The sequence below is a fragment of the Typopeltis vanoorti genome, chromosome 1 (genome assembly GCF_054136105.1).
Source record: "Typopeltis vanoorti isolate ZY-2024b chromosome 1, IOZ_Tvanoo_1.0, whole genome shotgun sequence".
In the NCBI taxonomy this organism is placed as follows: domain Eukaryota; kingdom Metazoa; phylum Arthropoda; class Arachnida; order Uropygi; family Thelyphonidae; genus Typopeltis; species Typopeltis vanoorti.
Window position 1 is genome coordinate 181,340,564 of NC_143549.1, and position 22,690 is coordinate 181,363,253.

Below are 22,690 nucleotides of genomic sequence, written 5' to 3' on the forward strand. Positions count from 1 at the left end.
GGTGGGGGAATTATTGATGCCAATTCTGATGAACAGCAGCCACAGAAGTATTTATAGAAGATGAGGCTGCAGAGACTGAACACCTATGTGAAAGTGAGTGGAGTGTATTAGTGAGAGAGGGGTCATCAATCAATCTAACTTCCATTTTCTGTATAGAATCCAATATTTTCATGGAGCTCTTAGAGGCACCACCCCAGATATGAGAGCAGTATTCAGTGATTGGGCAGATTTCTGATTTGTATAGTATTAAGAGTTGCTCAGATTTAAAGTATTGCCTCGAGCAAAAGAGAAAGCCTAATTTTTTGGATACAGAGGAGGCAATAGTTGTGATATGTTTGTGCCAAGAGAGATTAGAGTTATTCCGAGAAGGTGAATCTCATCTTGAATAGAGATTTGAGTATTGTTAAGAGTAAGATTTTTTCTGTGGAAAATAATGCAGAGCTATTTAGCTGTTTTGCAGTTGAAGTTGATAATGTTATCTAAACCTAATTGATGAATGCTTTGAAGTTTGGAATTTAAGGTAGTAGAGGTTAGATTTTTGCAGGTTGTGGTGATTTGTGCTTTGCAGGGTTTGTCAAGTGAAATGGAGGAGTGTAATGTGCTGTCATCAGCAAATCTGTGTACTTGATTGGCAATGAGCTGGAGTAGATCATTTATGTATAGAAGGAAGAGAGTGGGTGGGAGAACAGAACCCTGTTGTTGGATTCTGATTAAGGAGAAATTTAAATTATTAATATTCCTTACAGAATCCAACTTAATCCACCATACCAAAGGCTATACTTGTAAAAAATTATTTGATATTAATCCCATGATTGTAAATTATTATTCATGTAATTGCCTGGAGTTTATTTATTAAATTTTATTAATTAATCTAAAATATGTGTTAGCAATGACAGGACCTTGTATTGAAATATTATTCTGTTTATTTTGATTATTCCTAATTTAATATTATGAGGAATTGTATATATAAGTTTAATATGCCTTATGCGAACTATAATATTTTGATTTTTATTTATCACTACCAGTATGTAAAGGTATAATGTTATGCAATATTTCTGTTTTTATTTTATTTTGTTTGTTACTATGGAGATGGGCTAGAAATAGCTAGCGTGTGCATGGATTGCGAGATATGGTATTCAACTGCAGAGAAGGAATTGACATAAGAGAGCGTGAGAAACAATTTTGGGCGGGAAAAAGAAGGGAGGTATATAAGCTGAGAGCGGAGAAAACCGGGGCTCTTCTCTTTTTCAGGACCGACCATTCTGGGACACGCATTGAGGATAGCACAGACAGACAAGGAGAACACTGAGAGGCAGCAAAGTGAATGCAAAGGATTGCTGTGTCTAGAACTTTAGTGCTGTAATTGGACTATTTAAGGACCGGGAAAGTAATAGGCAACTGAGAATAATTCTAGAAGTTAAAGAATTACTACGTGTTCCATTAATTATATGGAACTTTAACAGAGAGCTGAATTGGTCGAATAGTGTTAAAGAAGGAATGAGCATTTTCCTTTATCCAAGTACGGCTATACACGTGAAGTGCGACCATTAATAGCTCAGTTATCGTTGAGAAGATTTATTCTAGTGTTGCCATAGTGTGCTAAGTAAATATAGTTATAAAGTGTGCCCTTAGTGAAATTGATGAGCAAAGGATTTATCCGGTAAGAACTGTCAAATTTGATGTTACTTCAGTGCAGAGATATATGTGTAATTCCTCCTGTTATTCCCCACATTAACTATAACGTTTTTTTTGCTGAAATCAGCTGGATTATGAAGTATGCAGGTGTATACCCATGAAGCAGTTGTTGCCACCATTAATGTATTGAGACTTTACTAAGTCTCAATACATTAATAGTGGCATATTTTACTATTACTGTGATAATAGTAAAATTTGTTACTAAGAGATTTTGTGATATTGAACTCTATTAAAAGTTATTTTAACATTGTGAAAGCTATAAGTCTAATAGCAGAATGCCCATAGACTGAATCTGTAAGATGTTGTGACCAATTAAGATAAGACATTTATATTATCTTGTTCTCAGAATTGAGTTTATATGCATAATATATAACCCAGAATTAAATGTTTTGTTTTGAATTTTTAAGATTGTGTTTGCCTGAATCTCTTTTACTGCACCTTCATGAAATTATCGGACCTAGCGGGAGCTTCAAATATAAGAGATAAACTCGGTCTATGTAAGAAATAATATTGATATAAAATTAGTTGATGGTTGGTTTCACTACATTTTCATTAGACTAATCTAGATATAGAGTGGCACAGTCTAAAAATATAAATTTCTCTATATTTAAATTAGTAATAAACCAGCTACTTATTACTTGTTTAAGAACAGAGTTAAAACAAAATGGCAGATGAAAAACAAGGAAGTACGATCCAACAAAATGGCGCAGTTGGCAGGATTTGATTCCACTAACATAAGTTAAGATATTGAGTATTAATTTTGTGATAGTATTTAGAAAAAGTGATCCCGGAAACTTTTAAAGTAATTTAAGTGAATCAAAGTGGACAGGTTGTAAAGTAGAGTCAGGCAAAGAAAGAAATTGTTTTAGAATTCTGAATTTTTTTTAAGATTAAGTTTGTAAGCTGATAAAATTAAAATGGCAGTTTCATCTAATTCAGAGATGGAAGACAGTGAATTTTTCAGAGGTGTGAATCCCCAACAGGTCTTTCCTCAATTTTCAGGAGAAGACTCTGATGTGTTATCATTTTTTACTTTTTTGAGAAGCTCAGAGAAACAGCAGGTTGGAAGGGCTTTCAGTTGTTGATTTTACTCAGAAACAAGCTAATTGGTAAAGCTAAAAGATATTTTTTCTCATCTCCTATACTTAGAGAAACATTTGATTACAAAAAATTTAAAGAAGTTTTACTATCTCAATTTTGTAAATGGAGAAGTTTTGGACCAAATTTATGGAAGCTACAGAGGATTACACAGAAGGATAAAGAAAGTATTGCTGATTTCTACAATCGTTTACTAACTCTCTCTAATAGTTTGAATGTATCCAATGAAGACAAACCTCATTTGGATTGGGCAGTTTATCAACAGTTTAGACAAGGTGTTAGGCAAGAGCTGAGGGAAACAGCCTATAAGAAGAAGATAACCACACTAGAGGAATGCCTTGTAGCTGTCAAGGAAAAGGAACAGATGATTGGAGACCTTTGTCCCTCTTCCAATATAGGCCTTGTAAACATCGTAGAAAGAATTGATTATTCCCTAGGTTTAAATAAATCCTCAAAAGAGAATAGAAGGAAAGAAGATGAAAAGAAAATTATTAAAGAGAATTCCATAAATTATAACTGCAAGTCTGAGAGTAATGAGCAGACCAACAAGAAGTTATTAATGGAAGTACAAACCTTTGTTCACCAGGAGGTAGAGAAGTTGCAACAGCCAATGAAAAATAATTTAGATGAAGTGATGAAAAAATTGACAGAAATAATTATAGAATTTCAAGAAAACTTCAATCCCATAGCAGATTATGTTGGCGAAGCAATCAAACTGGAAGTTGAGAGGCAAAATAAACCCATTTTGACTAAATTGGATAGAGTGGTGGAAGCCCTAGAGAATGTTAGACAGCAAATACCCATTGGTTCTCAACCTCAGACAAGGAGAAAAATTCTCGCTGATGGTAGAGATCCTCCTAAGTGTTTTAGTTGCAACAAGATTGGACACATTGCTAGGAATTGCTACTTAAATAAGAAACTACACTGACAGCAAATGGAATTCTAGTTTCGGACATGTAACTCACAGAGCTTATAATAAATTTCAAAATTTCCCTAGATTAAGAGAATCAATGATGAGGATTACAGGAAACGTCCAAGGTCATGAATGTAACATTCTATTTGACACAGGTTGTAATGCTTCAACCATCAGTAAGCATTATTTCCTAATAAAAGATAAATTATGGAAGACTGTTACCCATTTAAGGAGACCCGTAAGAATTACCACTCTCTCTGATTCAAAATCTACAGCAAATGAGAAAGTTCACATAAAAATTTATATACCAGACATCAAACTGTGTGTATATCAAGATCTACTTATAGTTCCTTTCTGTGGCACAGTCTAAAAATATAAATTTCTCTATATTTAAATTAGTAATCAACCAGCTACTTATTACTTGTTTAAGAACAGAGTTAAAACAAGATGGCGGATCAAAAACAAGGAAGTACGATCCAACACTGTGGAACCCCAACATTAGTTGTACAGATAGAAGATTGTACAGAGCCATCCATCATCACTTGAAGTGAGTGTTCAGCCAGAAAGCTGGCTACCCAACTGCAGAAGTCAGGGGGAAGACTGAATGATGGGAGTTTACTTAATAAGCCTTTGTGCCAAACTCGGCTAAAATCAAACTTGGAGATATCAAGAGCAACCACTTGAGATTCACCAAACCTAAGGTGTATGTCCAGAGATGGGCAACGTAGGTTAGTAGAACCCCTGTTGATTCGACAGTGACAGAATCCATACTGTTGGTCATTTATTAGAAGTCTTCAAGGCAGTGTGAGTTGTTCATTGATGGTTCTTTCCATTACTTTAGAAAAAAATTGGATGGTAGTTTGAATGTAAGGATTTGTCACCTTCTGAGAATAGGTCTTATATGGGCTAGTTTCCGGACTGCACAATAGTCACCAGTGGAATAAGAAAGTGTAAATAGGTGGCATAAAGTGGTAGTCAGCTCTGGGGAAGAGACCTTTAAAACAATTGGAGGGATGCCATCATGGCTAGGAGATTTTTGGATATCCAGTTTAAGTAAATTATTTCTGATCTCTTTCTAGGGAAAGATCAAATGCAGCATTGAGTGTCAGGTGTTTGGAATGGTTGGGGGACATTTACCGTGATCAGCTATGCAAGAGTTGTAGAAGAAGTAGGAAGCCAGGATGTTGGCTTTCCTGTGGGTGATGATTCAATAGTACCATCTCGGTGTAATAGTGGTGGGAGCAATGTTGGGCAGAAGTTATGACCGATAGCTCTGGCTAGAGACCAGAAGGTATGGCTGCCATCTGGGCAGGAGTAGTTTCCCGCTTTTAGCTCTCTCTCAAAATCAGATTTCGATGTGGTGATAATCTTCTTGTGGCTACTCCAGGTTTTGGTGTAGGCTGTATAGGAAGATGGAATTTTGGAAGCAAATCAGTTGTGATATGCCTGACTCTTCTTTTGTACAGCCTTGGTTCCTGCCTGTGGGAGAATCAAGGCTTAAATAGTGGATGAGAATTTAGGGTGGAGCAGGAAATAAATATTTCCATAATAAGTATTATGTTGGTGATCCTTTCTTTTAGTGTTACACGGTGATCAGCATTCATTTTTGAAATTATGGATTCTACAACTGTGTTAAAATAACTTTTTTTTTTTTTTTTGTTATTAAAAGAGTTACTTTAACATGGTTGTAGAATCCATAATTTCAAAAATGAATTATGTTGGTGATTCTTTCTGCAGATAGGTTTGGTTTGACTAAAAACAGAAATCTGACCAAGGAAATGAGGAGTAGAAGTTACGATGATCATCCCACTTGTCTTTCTAGTAATGCCATACAATGTGCGGATGGGAGTGTCTCTGCATGTGTTGCTCCATGGAGGTCTACACAATATTGTGGTCTGAGCTGCCTGACTACTCACTCCAACTACTCTTCTTCACTGGTGAAGAAGAGGCCCAAAGTGTTTGGTGAGTAGTTGGGATTATCTGGTAAGAATGCAGACAATTTGTGAGAGATCATTTGCGAGTGCAAAAGTCTGGGCCTCTACTTTCTTGATCTGTGCAGCTGGAAGTGGGCAGTCAGCTAGTGTTCTGGACATTGATGGCTCGAGGAAATGAATTCACTGTTTGGAGAGTTGGATTGGAGAAAATCAACGCTTAAGGATGATTGAAGAGTTCAAGGGGTAGTTGTCGGCATTAGGAGAGCAGTAGAGACAGCATATGAATTTGGTAAAATGGGGCAGGGTGATTTTTAGCCAAATGAGGTCAAAATTGGTAGATTCCAGGTTAGATACTCTCTGGTATGGTATATCAGAGGTCAAATATATGTGCAGACCCCACCTTTGAGGTAAAAGTAGTTAGAGTTGTAGTTAGGAAAGCAGAGATGGGTAGTGTTTGAGGAGGTTGATATTCGAGTTTCTGTCAGGAAGAGTAGGTGAGGTTTTGTAGACTGAAGGTAGAAGTGAACAGCATTAAGGTTAAAAATGAGGCCATGTATATTTGCAAAATGGATCTGAAAAGGTTCTGTGAAGTTTATTTTTGACCACATGGATCTCACACGTTTCCTATGCAGTGTTTGTGGCCAGGTTTTCACTCCGGTTGTTTACAGATTTCGATTTTCTCATCATATTCCTTCTTTGTAATTGATTATCCATGTTTCTTCTCCACTTCAACATTTCGGTTCCAGTTCTTTTCTTAATTGTTACCTTTTTCATGCTGTGCATAGTTCAGATCTGGTTGGTCCCGTACACGTGAAGGGCTGGTGCCTTCTGACTTGCTATCTATAGTCAATATGAATGCCGATTGGCTTGTTGGGGTATTGCAGGTCATTTTATTAAGCATGGGAAGTTTGTTCGGTCTCTCCATGTGATCATTGGCCCAAAACAGTGATATCTAATGATTTTCTTGGGGTCAAAATTGCATTGTTCAGCAAGCCTGCAAATGTCATTTAGTGTTGCATCAATTTTTGAATGGAAGTTTAGGGTAATGGGCATTGAGCTTCTTATTTTATGCCTTGATTGTGTCTTGAGCTGATGAATTACAACTTCACACATGAAACTGTGAAGATACTTTGTGTGCTTATGCCTGGATAAAGAATTAAACCAATCTCGAACTTATAGTTTATCCAAGTGAAAAAAACTTTCAATGTCTATCTCCGATCCAGAGTAATTTAATAATAATGTGATACACCTTTTCACTACTTGTATATGGGAAATATATGATTTCAGCATTACTTCAACTTTGGTATCACTCCTGGGTCTAGTTTCCACTGATGAGACCTCAATAAATATAGGTCAAAACTGGCCCTACTCATAATGCATAGCATCACACGCATCAGAAGGGGGAGTTGAATTATGGGATACTGAGGCAACTGACATGAAGTCATTAGCCTCTATATACAACCAACCCAGTCGTGAAATTACTGTATGTGCAAATTTTGTTTGCTTACACTTGGATAAAGGATTAAACCAAGAATATAATTTCTTGGCATCTTGAACTTATATTTTTAAAAGCACATGCCTTGAAATTATATTCAGAGTGGAAATTTAATACTTCTATCTTCATAAAGCTGATAATTTAACTGAGATAGTATGTCAATAAAATATCTTAAAGACTTAAGAAGAGAACCTCTATAAAAGAATAAGTCAAAAATGATAAAGTATAAAAGATTAAAATATAAAGGTCAAGAATACATGGAGAAATGGCTTAAAACACCAGTAAAGGATGAATAATGTGGAGGAATAATTTAAAACACTAGAAAAAGATTAATAAATATATGAAAAGAATATCATTCTTATTTATTTGTCTTTTCTGGTGTATTTAAATTATCCCCCCCCCCCTTCCCAACACACACTCTTCAGGGTACGATTCTTCTCATTATGAACCAGTGTAATATGCAGAGCATAAAAAATATCATGATCATAATGAATGCATGCAAGTAATTTGGAAGAAAACCACCAAGTTATGTCTACTCACACTATATCAAAAACCATTATAACAAACTCTCTCACTATAATACATTACCAATGATCAAAGTTCCTTTTGGTACAATGCTATTATGAAAAGAAACACTATACTACAACAAACTTTCTGCAAGTTTGTTGTAGTATACATGTTTGTTGTAGTAGTAAACCTTTCTACAAGGTTTCTACAAGTCTGATCTAGTAAGTCAGCTGTATAAATAATATTATAGTCAACTGTAACTATAACAAATTTTGCCAGAGGAATAGTTTATGACGAAAGTAATATTTGGTCTTTTTTTAAGATTAACACATACTATTTGGATTACAAGACCATATGTTTTAATATTCATATATACAAAAAGAAGCTGTAGTAGTCCTACGAACAGGTTATAACCTTAATCGAAACCAAGGGGTTATATTAAAAGATATGGGAAAAAATCTGATTAACTCATTAAGTTTAGCGGAGCTACATTACGCCAAAAATTATGTAATATGACTTTGTAAAAATAACTGACTCTTCATGATTCATGCGTATCATGTCACACGAGCCTTCCAATTTTGTCTAACTGTTGTTAACTGTTACTGCATTCCGTTGTTTTTTGCATTTACTAGTAGTTTTTTACCTTCTCATCTTGACAAAGCTAGTCAGTTATAGCTAACGAAACTAGTAGATGTTTTTTGTATATATGTGTATTAAAACCTATGTTCTTGTAATCCAAATAGTATGTATTAATCTTAAGGGGAATAGCTTGTTACAGCAAAGGTGTGCTACAGCAGACTTCCTTTAGAATAACAGTGATGCAATTGTTTGACCAAGGAGTTGAAAGTAATTTTTCACAATAAGCAAGTTTATTATATAGTGTTTGTTATTGTGAGAGGTGACTGAGAGTTTAGCTTCAGATTTTATCTGTGTATCTCAGGAAATGTATCCTTTACTTATAAGAGTAAGAAATACATTTCAAGCCAACTTAAGAATTTTTGTGCCACATTATTAGAAAAAAAATCAGAAGTTGAATTCAGAAAGCTGTTATGAGGAAACAGTATTCTGAAAGAGAAAAGTCATTAATGATGCCACAAGGGTTTCATTTGTGGCCAGTATTATTTAACCTGTAGGCTAATGATACTGGGACGAGTTTATTTGAAGATATACAGCTATTTGTAGATGACACAAAGTTAAGGAGAATTATAAGAAGATACATTGCGGACATAAAGGAGGATATGACAGACATGAGTAGGCAAATAAATGACACTAACAATTAAATATTGCGAAGTGTATGATTTCAAATTTGATAGTAATTCTCGTAGAAAGGCTTAGACGTTGGTTGTACATGCTTACTAAATAACTTAAGGAAATTACAATGTGCAATAGAATATACATTAAATTAAACTTTAATATATTCCAATATATTAAAGAAATATATTAAAGTTTAATTTAATGTATATTCTATTGTACGTTGTAATTTCCTTAAGTTATTCAAATTTGATAGTCATGCAACTAGTGGAGAAATTTGAAGGAATGGACGAGATGAGAGATCTTGGAATGGCATTGGACAAGAACTTGAAATTTAGATGTAACATTGCTAAAACTGTGAAGACATCAGAAAGAATTATGCCAATAATGAGAAGAAACTTGAGATTTAGGGAGGTTATAATTCCATTGTATAAGGCCTTGATCAAGTTATATATGAATTACTGTGTGCAAATTTGAAACCAGATGATATTGAAGATATACTGGAAAGGATCCACAGACAAATAAAGTGTTTCTGGTCTCTGGAATGTGAGGTATGAAGACAGATTGAGGGAATGCTATTTGCGGAACCCTGTGAACAGGAGGAGGAGGAGGAAGACATAAGTTGGTGGTAAGGGATTATTACCTGACTAATATGGAAGAGATTTTTATAGAATGAAAGGAGATGAGGCTATTCCTGGAAGCTGTATAAGGAAGGTGTGAGCAAGTAAATGAAATGCAAGTTCTTTTGATGGAGTGGAGAATGCACTGCCTGAGAGCGATGACTGCAAAAATGGTAAATGAGTTTAAGTTATGGTTGAATGATCTTTTAGTATGACAATGTAGACCTCTTGCAATGAGTCTTGATTTCATGGTAATAATAAAAATAAATCAGTCTAGCATATGAACAGGTCTCATTCACAATTAAATCATGTCATAATTAAATGGTATGTTTTTGGAAGAGTAATGACTGCAGAAAATAGGAAACAAATAAAAAGTCACAAATAGTCCAGTCCTCTTTGTACGCATTCTTCCTGCACATTCAGACTTGTGCAGGAAGTGAATAACACTGCTCAGATCTCTCATTGTGCATTCATGCCAACCTTGAAATGATTTGTATGCATAGAAATCATCACAATCTCATTCACATCTTTTTCATTTTTTCATGGACATTCCATTCCCACAGACAAAAACTGCTTTAAAACACACATGTATCTTGCATACCCTGAATCCTCATGTATTTTCACCTTTGCAATTAACTCCTAAAGAATACTTATCCTGGTTATTTAACCATGATATTTATGCATCATGTAGTATCATGTCAGTTTACCATTGTATAGCAGGTGTGATTAAAGCATTGAAAAAAAACTGGAAATGCACTTCACATCTGCAATATGGTGGCATCACACTTGGCAACAAAGGTTATGTACTACTTATAGACACAAATATTCAAACATACAGCTTTCCCTTGGCCATAAAAGACTGACAAACACTTTTTCAACCTCTCACCTCCCATTACTTTTAACCAAAATAGATAAAAGTAATACCAACCTGAAGCACAACATCACAGAACTGTTTATTTTTACGTAACTTGTTTAAACTATCCAAAGTTTTATCCAGATGTTCAGTATCTTCAAACACCAGTCCTTGTGGCACAGTGTCAGAATCTGATGCAATCCTTTCTCTTCCCTTCATTTCAGCAACTGTGCCATTCAGCATGGAGTAAGGCTAAGTAATAAAGAGAATAAAATTTTTAATTTTATGCTTAAAAAGAATATCAATGATTAAAATTCATAAAGAATTTGAAAGACTGTTAAATTACATCATATCAATTCAATTCAATTTAATTTCAGATATTCATAGCATTACAGAAAGTAGGAAAACACATAATAGCAACTCCAGGTGTTATGATTTTATATCAATAACTGATAATCACTATCATCTCTTCTCCAACTAGAAAGAATGACTGTGGTACTTACCCTAACAAAGCAGACATCTGAAGCAAGATTTCTGCTGGACTGGAAAAATTAAGTCAATACTTTACAAGAAATTTTATTTATTATTTTTTCAGTTATATTTATTTATTATTATTATGTGATGCATCCAGGGAGTCCAAAGACTCATCGAAGGAGAGTGTGCCAACAGCATTGAACGATTGACCCTTCCAACTACTAACTGCACTCAAACTTGCTTAACTTTTTGCGTGAGCCATTAGTAGCAGAGGCTCTACCAATCGACCAACCTTTGCTGGTTTAAATTTATATTTAAGCAAACAAAAGTTAATATTGTTTTTAGGTATCCACATAGTCACAAGACTGTGGGATCGTAAGCATATATGCTGACTAGCACTGATGCTAAAAATGTTCAAGGCAAAGTATAAATAACATACATGCCTTGAACACATTTAGCATTGGTACATCACACCATTCACTCTGAAAACAAATTCCACTCATTCACTACTCTCTGTGCAAAAAATCTACTTCCACTTCCTTACTCACGTGACTCTTATTATGACTTCCAGGAATAAAAGCTCTTTCTGTCACTGCCTATTATAACAGACAGTGACAGAAAGACTTATCTTTCAATCAACATCACCCTTTTCTTAACTGACAAGATTTGCAGGCATATTCTGCATACCTGAGATTGTCTTGTCACCAGCCTCTGGACTTCCTTTAATATTTCCTTACTAACCAGATATCCATGCCCAGATTTACACAAAATTCCAGATGATATAGTATCAATATCACTTTTTTTTTTTTTTTTTTTATCTGTACTTGATATTTTAAGGGCATATGTAGAAATTATGAAATAAACAATGGTTAGCATATTGGGGAAAACAATAATAATAATATACAGCTAATCCTCTTTTTACAAGGACTTTTTTTACGTGATTTTGAAATAACGCGGTTTAGAAAACAGAAGGAATTCTATTTTTACACGGCATATTTTGATTTTACATGGTTCAAATACCGCTTATTTTAAAAATTTCTGTTTGAATTCCGTTCTGTTAAAAAGAGTATTTCCATTATAATATCATTTCCTAGAAAGGTACATGTGTACTTTAACTTGAATTTTGAGGAACCCCCTCAATGTTTTAAACATCAGGGATTACTGTATGCTATAGAATGCAGACAATTGTGGTGACAACAAAAAAATCAATTTGTGTAATTACGATTCCTCAAAGTTAAGCCGACAGATGATCCATTATATTCATTTGCTGTTGGTTCCTGAAAGCAGAAGGGTACTATACTGATTTCTCGAAGTTAAGTTGGTCCATTGTGGGAGGACCACCTATATAAAGCTGCTTGGAAGGAGTTAAGCTGGTTACTAAACAATCGTTTCTTGTTCAATTTGAAATGTTAACACATCTTATGTTTTGTTCATGAAAGTTTTGTTCGTGCAAATAGAGTTATACAGGTATATATTAAATTTTGGAGTTTTGTACGTGTAATATCAAATTAGTAAAATTAATTATTGATTATTTTCAGATATTTTTGTAACATTACCCCATTAATCATGATGTCAGATAATTCAGTTAGACAGAAGAAGCAAAGCTATTTCTTTAGAAATTAAGAGCCAAATTTTACATTGTTTAGCAGCTCGAGAAGGTTCAACATCCTTAGGGAAATATTTTGGACTAAATGAAGCTACCGTGAGAACATTTAAGAAAAATGAGAAGGCCATTAGAAAATCTGTTCTTTATGGAACAAAATTAGGGTCAAGTCATCATCATATACAAGAGACATTATAAAAGTGAAGATGGAAAAGGCCTCAGTGATATGGATAGAAAATTGCTCACAAAAAGGAATACCTCTAGACAGAAATGTCAAAGAGAAAGCATTACAGTTGTACAAACAGATTCAGGAAAAGAAGCCAACAACATCAAATATCTGTAGAAAGTATTTTTACCTTGGGTATAAATATGTTAAAGATACCAAGTAATTTTAAACCTGGTTTTACTCCATTTCCCAAGTAAGCAAACAGACTAAAAGTCAAGTTTGCGCCTGCAATTGATGCAAGTCTAACTGATCCCACAGGTAGTGCAGGACCAGGGCAACTCGTGGCAAAGGTAGAACAAGCTCCGATCACTAATCTTAATATTTACCCTTAATGCCAAAACACATCTCCAAGAAGGGGATGTATGATGTTTTGTATTAAAGGCAAGGGGCCACTACCCAGACCGGTTTCGACCTTTATTGAGGTCTCGTCAGTGGGAGCTAGGCTAGAATTAGAAATACCAAGATTTAGTAATACAGAGCTTGTAAGTATTTCGCCAAAACAAGTTACCATAAGGTGTTTTAACCTTATTAAATAAAAATCTCTGGAGGAGATATAAATGTAGAAAGTATTTTTACCTTGGGTATAAATATGTTAAAGATACCAAGTAATTTTAAACCTGGTTTTACTCCATTTCCCAAGTAAGCAAACAGACTAAAAGTCAAGTTTGCGCCTGCAATTGATGCAAGTCTAACTAATGGAGTAAAACCAGGTTTAAAATTACTTGGTATCTTTAACATATTTATACCCAAGGTAAAAATACTTTCTACATTTATATCTCCTCCAGAGATTTTTATTTAATAAGGTTAAAACACCTTATGGTAACTTGTTTTGGCAAAATACTTACAAGCTCTGTATTACTAAATCTTGGTATTTCTAATTCTAGCCTAGCTCCCACTGACGACACCTCAATAAAGGTCGAAACCGGTCTGGGTAGTGGCCCCTTGCCTTTAATACAAAACATCATACATCCCCTTCTTGGAGATGTGTTTTGGCATTAAGGGTAAATATTAAGATTAGTGATCGGAGCTTGTTCCACCTTTGCCACGAGTTGCCCTGGTCCTGCACTACCTGTGGGATCAGTTAGACTTGCATCAATTGCAGGCGCAAACTTGACTTTTAGTCTGTTTGCTTACTTGGGAAATGGAGTAAAACCAGGTTTAAAATTACTTGGTATCTTTAACATCAAATATCAATTGTGATTTTTCTGCAAGCAGCTAGGGAATTTCTTTCAAAAATGTCTAAAATTATTGAAAATGGTGCTACACTCATGATCAAGTTTGGAACGCAGATGAGACCAGCCTTTTTTTAGAAAAAAAATGCCAAGTAGAACATATAGAGAATGCCAAGTAGAACATATGTTGGTGGCTTTAAAGCAGCTAAGGATCGTGTGACTATTATTTTGCAGCAATGCTTCAGGAGATCGTATATTAAAACCATCGTCATCAAATTCCTGCCACGTACCCTCAACATGATATGATATTAAAACCATTACTCATTAATTGATCCCTAAGACCACGGGATCGATTTTAACACGTTACCAGTGCACTGGAAGATAAACAAAAAAGGTTGGATTACAAAAGAAATTTTTAATGAATGGTTCTATCACTGTTTTCTTCCAGAAGTTAAATGCTATTTGACAGAAAAAAATCTGGACTTTAAAAGTTTTATTGATTATAGACAATGCTCCTGGCCATCCTGTTTTAGAACACCTGAATGTGGAATTTTGTTTTCTGTCACCTAATACAACATCCTTAATACAACCACTAGACCTGTGATCGCTACTTTCAAAATTTACTACATAAGAACATTCCAATACATTTTGGATAAATTAGATAAGGATAATTTACTGACAGTTATTGATGAGCGGAAGAAATTTTCTATTTTGGATTGCATCAAACTTGCTAAGTTGGCATTATCAGAATTGAAACCATCAACTTTAAATTCATGCTGGAAAGCTACTTGGCCAGAATGTGTGAAAAAGAAAAACCCCATACCTTTGCATACAACCGAACATCCCATTATCATCAGATTAGCACATGCAGTTGGCAGAGAAGGATTTGATGATTTCTCATCTGCAGATATTAAAGAATTGATGGTTGACAAGGCTATTAGTGATGACGAAATAATAGAAGCTGTCCTTGAGAATCTCGATGAAAAAGAAAAAAGTGATGATGAAGAGATTCCACTCAGTAGGATTAATTAAAGAAGAGCTTCAAATGGCAAGTAAATTGCAAAGTCATTTTCTTAGACGTGATCCAAATCTAAGAATAAACCTTAACGAGCTGAACAATTTAAATATGAACTGAAGTCATGATGGTGCGATATGAAGAATTATACAAAGATCTAGTCAAAACAGGATCTCAACAATTAATTATAGAGTTTTAATAATGGAATATCGTGAGCAGACATATAAATACAAAATTAATAACAGGAAAAACTCACGTAAAAAGATTATTTAATAGTATAATTTTCGCCTGTGTGTCACAGGCATCTTCAGTACATTTTAAGCTCAAATTAAACAATAACTGACAATTCTATACTAGCTACTCTTATTCTATACTCTTATCTTACACTAGCTACAGGTAGCACTTTTTGGAATTATCAGTTATTGTTTAATTTGAGCTTAAAATGTACTGAAGATGCCTGTGACACACAGGCGAAAATTATACTATTAAATAATCTTTTTAAGCGAGTTTTTCTGTTATTAATTTTGTATTTAATTACAGAGTTCATGGTAAAAAAATCAACATTCAGAATTATTGGAAATCAATGCTAATTTAGTTCCTTTTACTGAAGAAAATGTTTCGCCATTGCAGTATGAACAGGAAGGCCAAAGTGTTTCAAATGATGGAAGTGATTTTATTCCAGTCTCATATAAAAGAATGCAGCTACTGTCAGAAAGTGACAGAAAATGAAATTTAAACTAATAACCATATTCATGGTGTATTTGAGCCTTTTCGAATTTGTTTTATTAGTGACACTATTTTCTTTAAGAAAGATACATATCTATATACTTTAAATAAGCATTTAAAATAAAAAAAATACTTCATTAAAATTAGAGTTTTATTCAATGATTTTCATATATGCAAGAAATTAGCATGAAGTGGGTTGTATATTGGCCGAAGGATTTTAATAATTGATACTAAGTAAAAAACACCAACAAGTTTCGCCAACTTAACTATCTGGCTTCGTCAGGGTGTATAAAAGAGATACAAAACAACTTAAACTGTTATTAGGAATGAACCAAATACAGCTGCATTTTTTTAAAGATTATCCACCATTTTTTAAGATCTCCAAAAGACAGTTATGCCTTCTTTAAATACGGCGGTGTCTACAACATCCCCTGTTCATGTAGATTAAATTACATTGGTCAGACCTCAAGAAGTTTGGAAATAAGAAAAAGAGAACAGGTCGGAGACGTAAACAACAACAGAGAAGACAACTCCGGGTTAGTCCTTCATTTCTCAAGGACAAACCATACCATCGAATGGGACAAAAGCTCCATGCCTTATTTAGAGGAGTATTTCCGCTTCCAAAACATAAAATAAACTATAGCAGTCATCCGTTCAAAATGCAACCTCAACAAAAATCAAGGATTAATTCTAGTTGATATTTGGAAGACCCTCATAAGATCATTAAGCACACCAGAGTTAAATTTTGCTGCCAATTACAGAACTTTCCTGCATAACAACAGTTGATATCATACACGCTCCATGCGTTTGATATACACATTCTTCTGTATTTGTAAAAAAATACAATTGTATTCGGTTCATTCGTTCACAAACAGTTTAAGTCATTTTGTATCTCTTTTATGCACCCTGACAAAGTCAGACAGCTAAGTTGGTGAAACTTGGTGTTTTTTAGTTAGTATCAATTATTAAAATCCTTTGGCCAATATACAACCCAGTTCATGTTAATTTCTTGCATTCATTAGATGGTCGAAAATAATATAGAATCGATTTTCATATATTTCGTTCGAAAATAACTTATTGTTTGCATCGGGTTTTCACATCTGGAACCAATTTACCATGTAAATGAAGAATTGGGTGTACATACATATATATATATATACATACATACATACATATATATATATATATACATACATACATACATATATATACAGGGTGTTCGGGATAAATTTGACATATTTATAATTAATTATATTTTTCCGTAAGTTACATGTATTAACACACACTTCTCTTCATTTAAAAGTTTGGACCCTTCTTCATTCATATACAAGATGTCAGAAAGGATGGATAGCTGGAACCCACCTGAATCATGGAAGAGAATAACTTGTATCATGATGATTCGTGCTCGCCATCAAAATAAGGATATTACGACTGCTGCCCAATGCTCCCTGAATACAGTAAAAACAATCAGGCATGAACTAGAGACTTGCAATGGTGACTACGAGGATGTAGCAAGAAGAAAGATCCCTAGCAGACGATCTGATTGCGTTCGTACAGCAGAATTCCTCGCAAATCTGCAGGAACAGGTGTTGAAGAACCCTGGCATTGGAATTCGGGCTTTGTTCGTGGAGTTGCTAACTGTAGTCAAGCCCTGGATAACAGGGGTAGCCAATGGTAGGCCGTATGTATGGCAGCAGGATTCGGCCCCTTGCCACACCTCTGGGAAAAGTCAAAAATGGTTGTCTGAAAATTTCTACGACTTCACCAGTCCAAATGTTTGGCCTCCAAACTCCCCAGACCTTAACCCCATGGATTATTTTGTATGGGGCACAGTTGAAAAAGACACCAATCGCACTTCCAGTAATACAAAAGCCCAGTTAATGGATAAAATTAAAACAGTTTTTGCGGCCCTTCCCAGGGAGACTGTAGCATCAGCTTGTTCGAGGTTCCGAAGCAGAATTGAAGCTGTGATCGATGCTAATGGTGGTTATTTTGAGTAAATCTTGTTGATAGTATTGTAATTAACTCTGCCTGTAATGTTTTTTTGTCAATTCATTAAATTTAATAGATACAAGGAAGATTTTCTTTTTCCTTACGAAACTGTCAAATTTATCCCGAACACCCTGTATATATATATATATATATATATATATATGAAATAAACAATGGTTAGCATATGGTGAAAAAATAATATATATATATATCTATATATATAATATGATGATATTCAGCCAGTTTTCTACCCACTGTAGGGTGAAGGCCTCTCCCATTGTGGGAGGATTGGGTCTACTACCCCCATAGTGACCCAGTCCATCTTGTGGGAATGTTTATTCATTTGTATAAATGAATGTATGAAGGTGAAAGACAATCACAAACATCCATGACTAGGTGGGATTCGAATCTGCAGCCTCTTGGCTGGAGAGTGGATATGCTAACCACTCGGCCAACCAGGCTAGCATATATATATATATAGAATTCATTAGCTCCTACATATTTTTTCTATGTTAAGGATCATCAGGGAGAGAATAAAATATCAGTTAACATTCAAAATTGAGATATCACACATTTGTTTACTACTCATATCTCAGTCATCACAACCAAGTAAATTTAAATTATTAGAGCAAAGAAGTTGCAACAACATTGAGTTATTTCTACTCTTAAGTAGTCAGTTTTAAATTTAACAAATATACCATTTACAAGACAAATTAAATGTCTTATCAGAAGAACCTGATTTTGCCTTAGCTCCTTTATGGATGTTGTACTTAAAAATTATGGTGGGTTAGCAAAAAGCCTTTGGAAATTTATTTATTGATGAAGCAATAAGATTTGAAGTAGTTGCTTATATTCTATACAAAGCAACTACTTCAAATATGATGTTGCTTGAATCATATGAATACAACACTGTCTGAATCTCAATCATTCTGTATACCTAACTCAAAAATAGTGAAATTAAACCAATGTAACAAATTATTAGACCAAATACAGTCTCCAGATATGCCACAAATGATAAATTGTGGATTCATCATGTTCATCCCGCACATATCTATGATCTTCCCAATGTGCACAAACAAGGTTATCCATTACATCCTATAGTTAACTGCACTGACTTTCTCCTATACCATCTTGCTAAATATCTTTAGCAAGATGGTGAACTAAATGTTTAAGTTCACCGTCAAGCTATTTCATCTGCAATAATAAGTTATATAAGCAAATTGAGAGAACAGTTATGGACAGTTCTATCTCAACAAGCTTTGGCAGACTATTTTATGGAATATGTGAAAAATCAATCAGTGCCATTTTTCTTCAATCTCATAGTGGCTTAGTTTCACAGATGATATCTTTGCAGTTCAGTCGCATTCAGGGACTGAATTACTACAGTTTCTAGATAAAATAAACTCCATGTAATCCCAGTATTAACCCTCTCATGCATAAGGGCCTCATATGAGGACATATATTTTCCATCATAATAATTATTCATTCATAATTTAGTGCTACTGTATGCATGTGGTCCTCATCTGGGGAAACCAAAGTGTTCTTAGAAACCACACAAGATGGCAGGAGTTTCAACAGAGTTACAGGAATGCCAACTCTCTGCAGCACATGGTGGTATCAAAGAGGAAGTGAAAACTTCTGTTTTGTTGATTTGAATTTGGTGATTTTATGAGTCTTCTGGAAAGGTTAGTATGATTTTATATTGTTATGCCTTCATGTTCATCCATATTTAATATTTGAATATTTTTTGAATATTTATTTGAATAAATGAATATTTAATTTGTTCATGTTTATTACAATATTCATAAAACAAACTTGGAAACAACCTGTCCTCACATGAGGACAATATGTTTGTAAGGTAATCTATGCAACAAATAGTTTGAGGTTAGAAAGTTCTTGTACAATATTTTTATAATTTATTTATTTTAGCAAACATAAATGAATAGTAAGTATGTTAATTGGCATTATCATCTCTTTTACAGATGGCGTCCAAATCATCGGGAGTTTGTTCAGTGTAATGTCTGCAGGATGTATGCTTTTCCGAAAGCGGCTAGAGTTTGGTTCGATAATGATAGTGGTGGGAAAGTGTGCTGAAAGTGTCAGGAATGTGAGGATTTGAAGTGTGTCTCAGGTTGCGAGATTGATATAATAGATGAAAGTCATAATGTGATCGAAAATAGTGATATGATAGAAATTTGTGATGTAGTGCCAGATAGCATTGAGAGTGGTGTTGAGGGTGAGAGTGAAAGTAAAAAGCGTGAGAATGGTTTGAGTGATAAAAAAAAAAATGAAGAGTTAGTTGCAATGAGGGAGATCGCATGGTTGCACGGAGTGATACATAGGGTGAAGTGGCAGCTGGAGCGATTACAAAATTGTTTACTGAGTGCATCAGCTAACGGAAAGAAGTGAATGTGTGATAAGAAAAATGAGAGCATGATTGGGAGTGAAAGGAAAATGAAAGAGCGAGTGGTGCATGATGATCCACTAGTAAGAGGTGTAATAGATGAGAGTTCGATAAAATCGTACTTACCAGGTGCGAAAATTAAGGCTGTAAATGAGGCTATTAGAGCTCAAAAGCAGAGGGTGAAAGAAATTATAGTAGTGGCAGAAACAAATGATTTAAAAGGTGATAAATTTGCTATGAGAGAGGACCTGAAGGAATTACTAGAAGTAGCAAAAGAAAAGAGTAAGAGAATTAAGATAGTGAGTCTGTTGCCATGGTATGACAGAGAAGAGTTGAGAAGGAAGGCCATAATTGCAAATGACCTTATGTGCAGGTTATGCAGGAGGAGTGGTGTGGAGTGAGTTTGATGGGCGAAAGGACTTATACAAGATGGATGGTTTGCATCTGAATGAATTTGGTGTGCGGAGACTGGAAAAAGTGTCGCTGAATGAAGTGAAAGTGTGAAAGTGGATGTGCAGACATCAGTGAGGCAGTTGAGTGTAAGAATGTGTATAATATGCCTGAGCTAGTACGAAGGACAACAAATCAGAATGGGATAATTAGTATAAGGCATCATGATGGGGGGGGGACTAACAGGCTTCTGCACTTCATGTATACTAATGTCAGGAGTATTAGGAACAAGAAGGAAGAATTTTTGGCCTTGTTTGGCTCTTCCTGGCCACAGGTTATTGGCATTAGTGAGACATGGCTGACAGAAGATGATATAGCTAGTGGGATAGAATGTAAAGGGTATAATGTGTTTAGGAGGGACAGAGAGAAAAGAATGGGGGGGAGGAGTGTTATTGATGATAGCTGATGTACTGCAGCCAAGGAGAATTGAAGCTGAACTGCAGGATAGTGAAGAGAGCACATTTGAGGCTATTTGGTGTGAGATTGAGACTAGTGGAACAAAATATATAGTTGGGTGCTGCTATAGACTAGGAGATGGAATAGCTGGTGGAGATAGTATGCATAGACAAATAGATGCAATGAGTAGAAGGAGGGTAATTATTATGGGGTATTTCAACTATGGTAACATTGATTGGAAGGAGGAGAGGACACATGTGAGGAAGGAACTGGATTTTGTGTTATTAAGGGTTAATTACCTGAGATAGCATGTAATGGAATATACTAGGGGTTCGAGAATGCTTGACCTAGTAATTGCACCTCAGAATCTGACTGCAATGAATATGACCACGTTGCCACCAATTGGTGAGAGTGATCATAAGGTCTTGACCTGGGAGGTGGCTAAATGCGTGGAATTTTCAATTAAAAAAGGATACATGTGGAATTACCGGGCTGGTAAGTATGACAAGCTTAGGAGATTGCTTGGTTCGGCGCCATGGCATGTAAAACTGCAAGGGCTGGAGGTTGATAGTGCATGGGAAGTGGTAAAGGAACTTTTGAAGGAGGTAATGGCTGACTGTACACCTAGAGTCCGGATAGTAAATCAAGTAGGAGTTAAATGGATGAATAACACCATTAAGCTTGAGCTGCAAAAAAAGAAACAACTGTGGAGGGAATTTACGGAGAAAGGTGACCTGCACACCCATGAACAGTATAAAGCACAGGCCAGAAAGGTAACAAGCGTGGTAAGAAAAGCAAAAGCAGATTATGAAAGGAAATTAGCCATGCAAGCTAAAGAGAATCCCAAACAGTTTTTTCGATATGCTGCAAGTAAAAGAAAAAATGTATATGGCAGAATGATTTTAAGGAATGCCGATGGTAGGGAGGTAACTGAATCAATTGATATAGTGGAATTACTGAGTGAGCACTTTGCAAGAGTGTATCATCCAGGTGGTGATATTGCAGGAATGAAGGAACCATTAGCTTATACGTGAACTGAGGTGATGAAATGGAGGTGAATAGTATATTAAAAAACCTTAATGTTATTACATTTGTGGGATTGGATGGTATACCAGCTCGGTCTTACGTCAAGAGGCTAAAGAATTGTCAGTGCCCTTGACCATTTTGTTTAATTTGAATCTTGGGTCTGGGTTAGTCTTGAGGGGGTGGAAAGAGGGGAAAATAGTTCCACTGCATAAAGGAGGTTCCAAGACTGCTGTTGCAAATTACTGACTGATCAGCATTTCAGGAGTCATTGTCAAGGTCTTGGAGAAAGTAGTCGAGAAAAATACAGGAATGGATAGATGAAAATGGGATACTGTATGGGGGACAGCATGGTTTTGTGAAGGGTAGATCATGCCTCACTAACTTGCTCAGGTTTTATTACACAGTGACGGCTGAACTGGATAAGGATAATGCACATGGAATTCTAATCAGTAAACTGCAGCATATGGGGATGGATATAGGGTTGGTGAGATGGATAGAAGGGTGGTTGATGGAGAGATATCAGAGAGTGGTTTATTCAGGAGTAGAGTCGAAAAGATGACCTGTGACTAGTGGTGTGCCACATGGTTCTGTTCTTGGACCACTACTATTTAATTTGTTCGTTAACGATATAGGAAAGGATCTGAGAGGAACTGCTCATTTGTTTGCTGATGATGCAAAGTTGGGTAGAGCAATAGTGAATGAACAACATGATGTCAAAATTTTGCAGGATTATTTGGATAGATTGGAGGACTGGGCTAAGCAGAATGGATGTCAATTTAATGTGGCAAAGTGTAAGGTTATGCATTTTGGGGTGAAAAGATTAACAGCAGTATACCACAT

At 35.2% G+C, this 22,690-nt stretch overlaps 1 protein-coding gene across 1 annotated transcript in view; it reads right to left on the reverse strand.

The window, feature by feature from the left end:
* LOC150110685 (influenza virus NS1A-binding protein homolog) overlaps nucleotides 1-22,690 on the reverse strand; it is a 281,744-nt gene that overhangs the window by 196,769 nt on the left and 62,285 nt on the right. Inside the window, exon 3 of the mRNA XM_090404830.1 lies at nucleotides 10,442-10,618. Within this exon, the coding sequence (XP_090260956.1) occupies nucleotides 10,442-10,618 (177 nt within the window). The remainder of the gene's footprint in view (nucleotides 1-10,441; nucleotides 10,619-22,690) is intronic.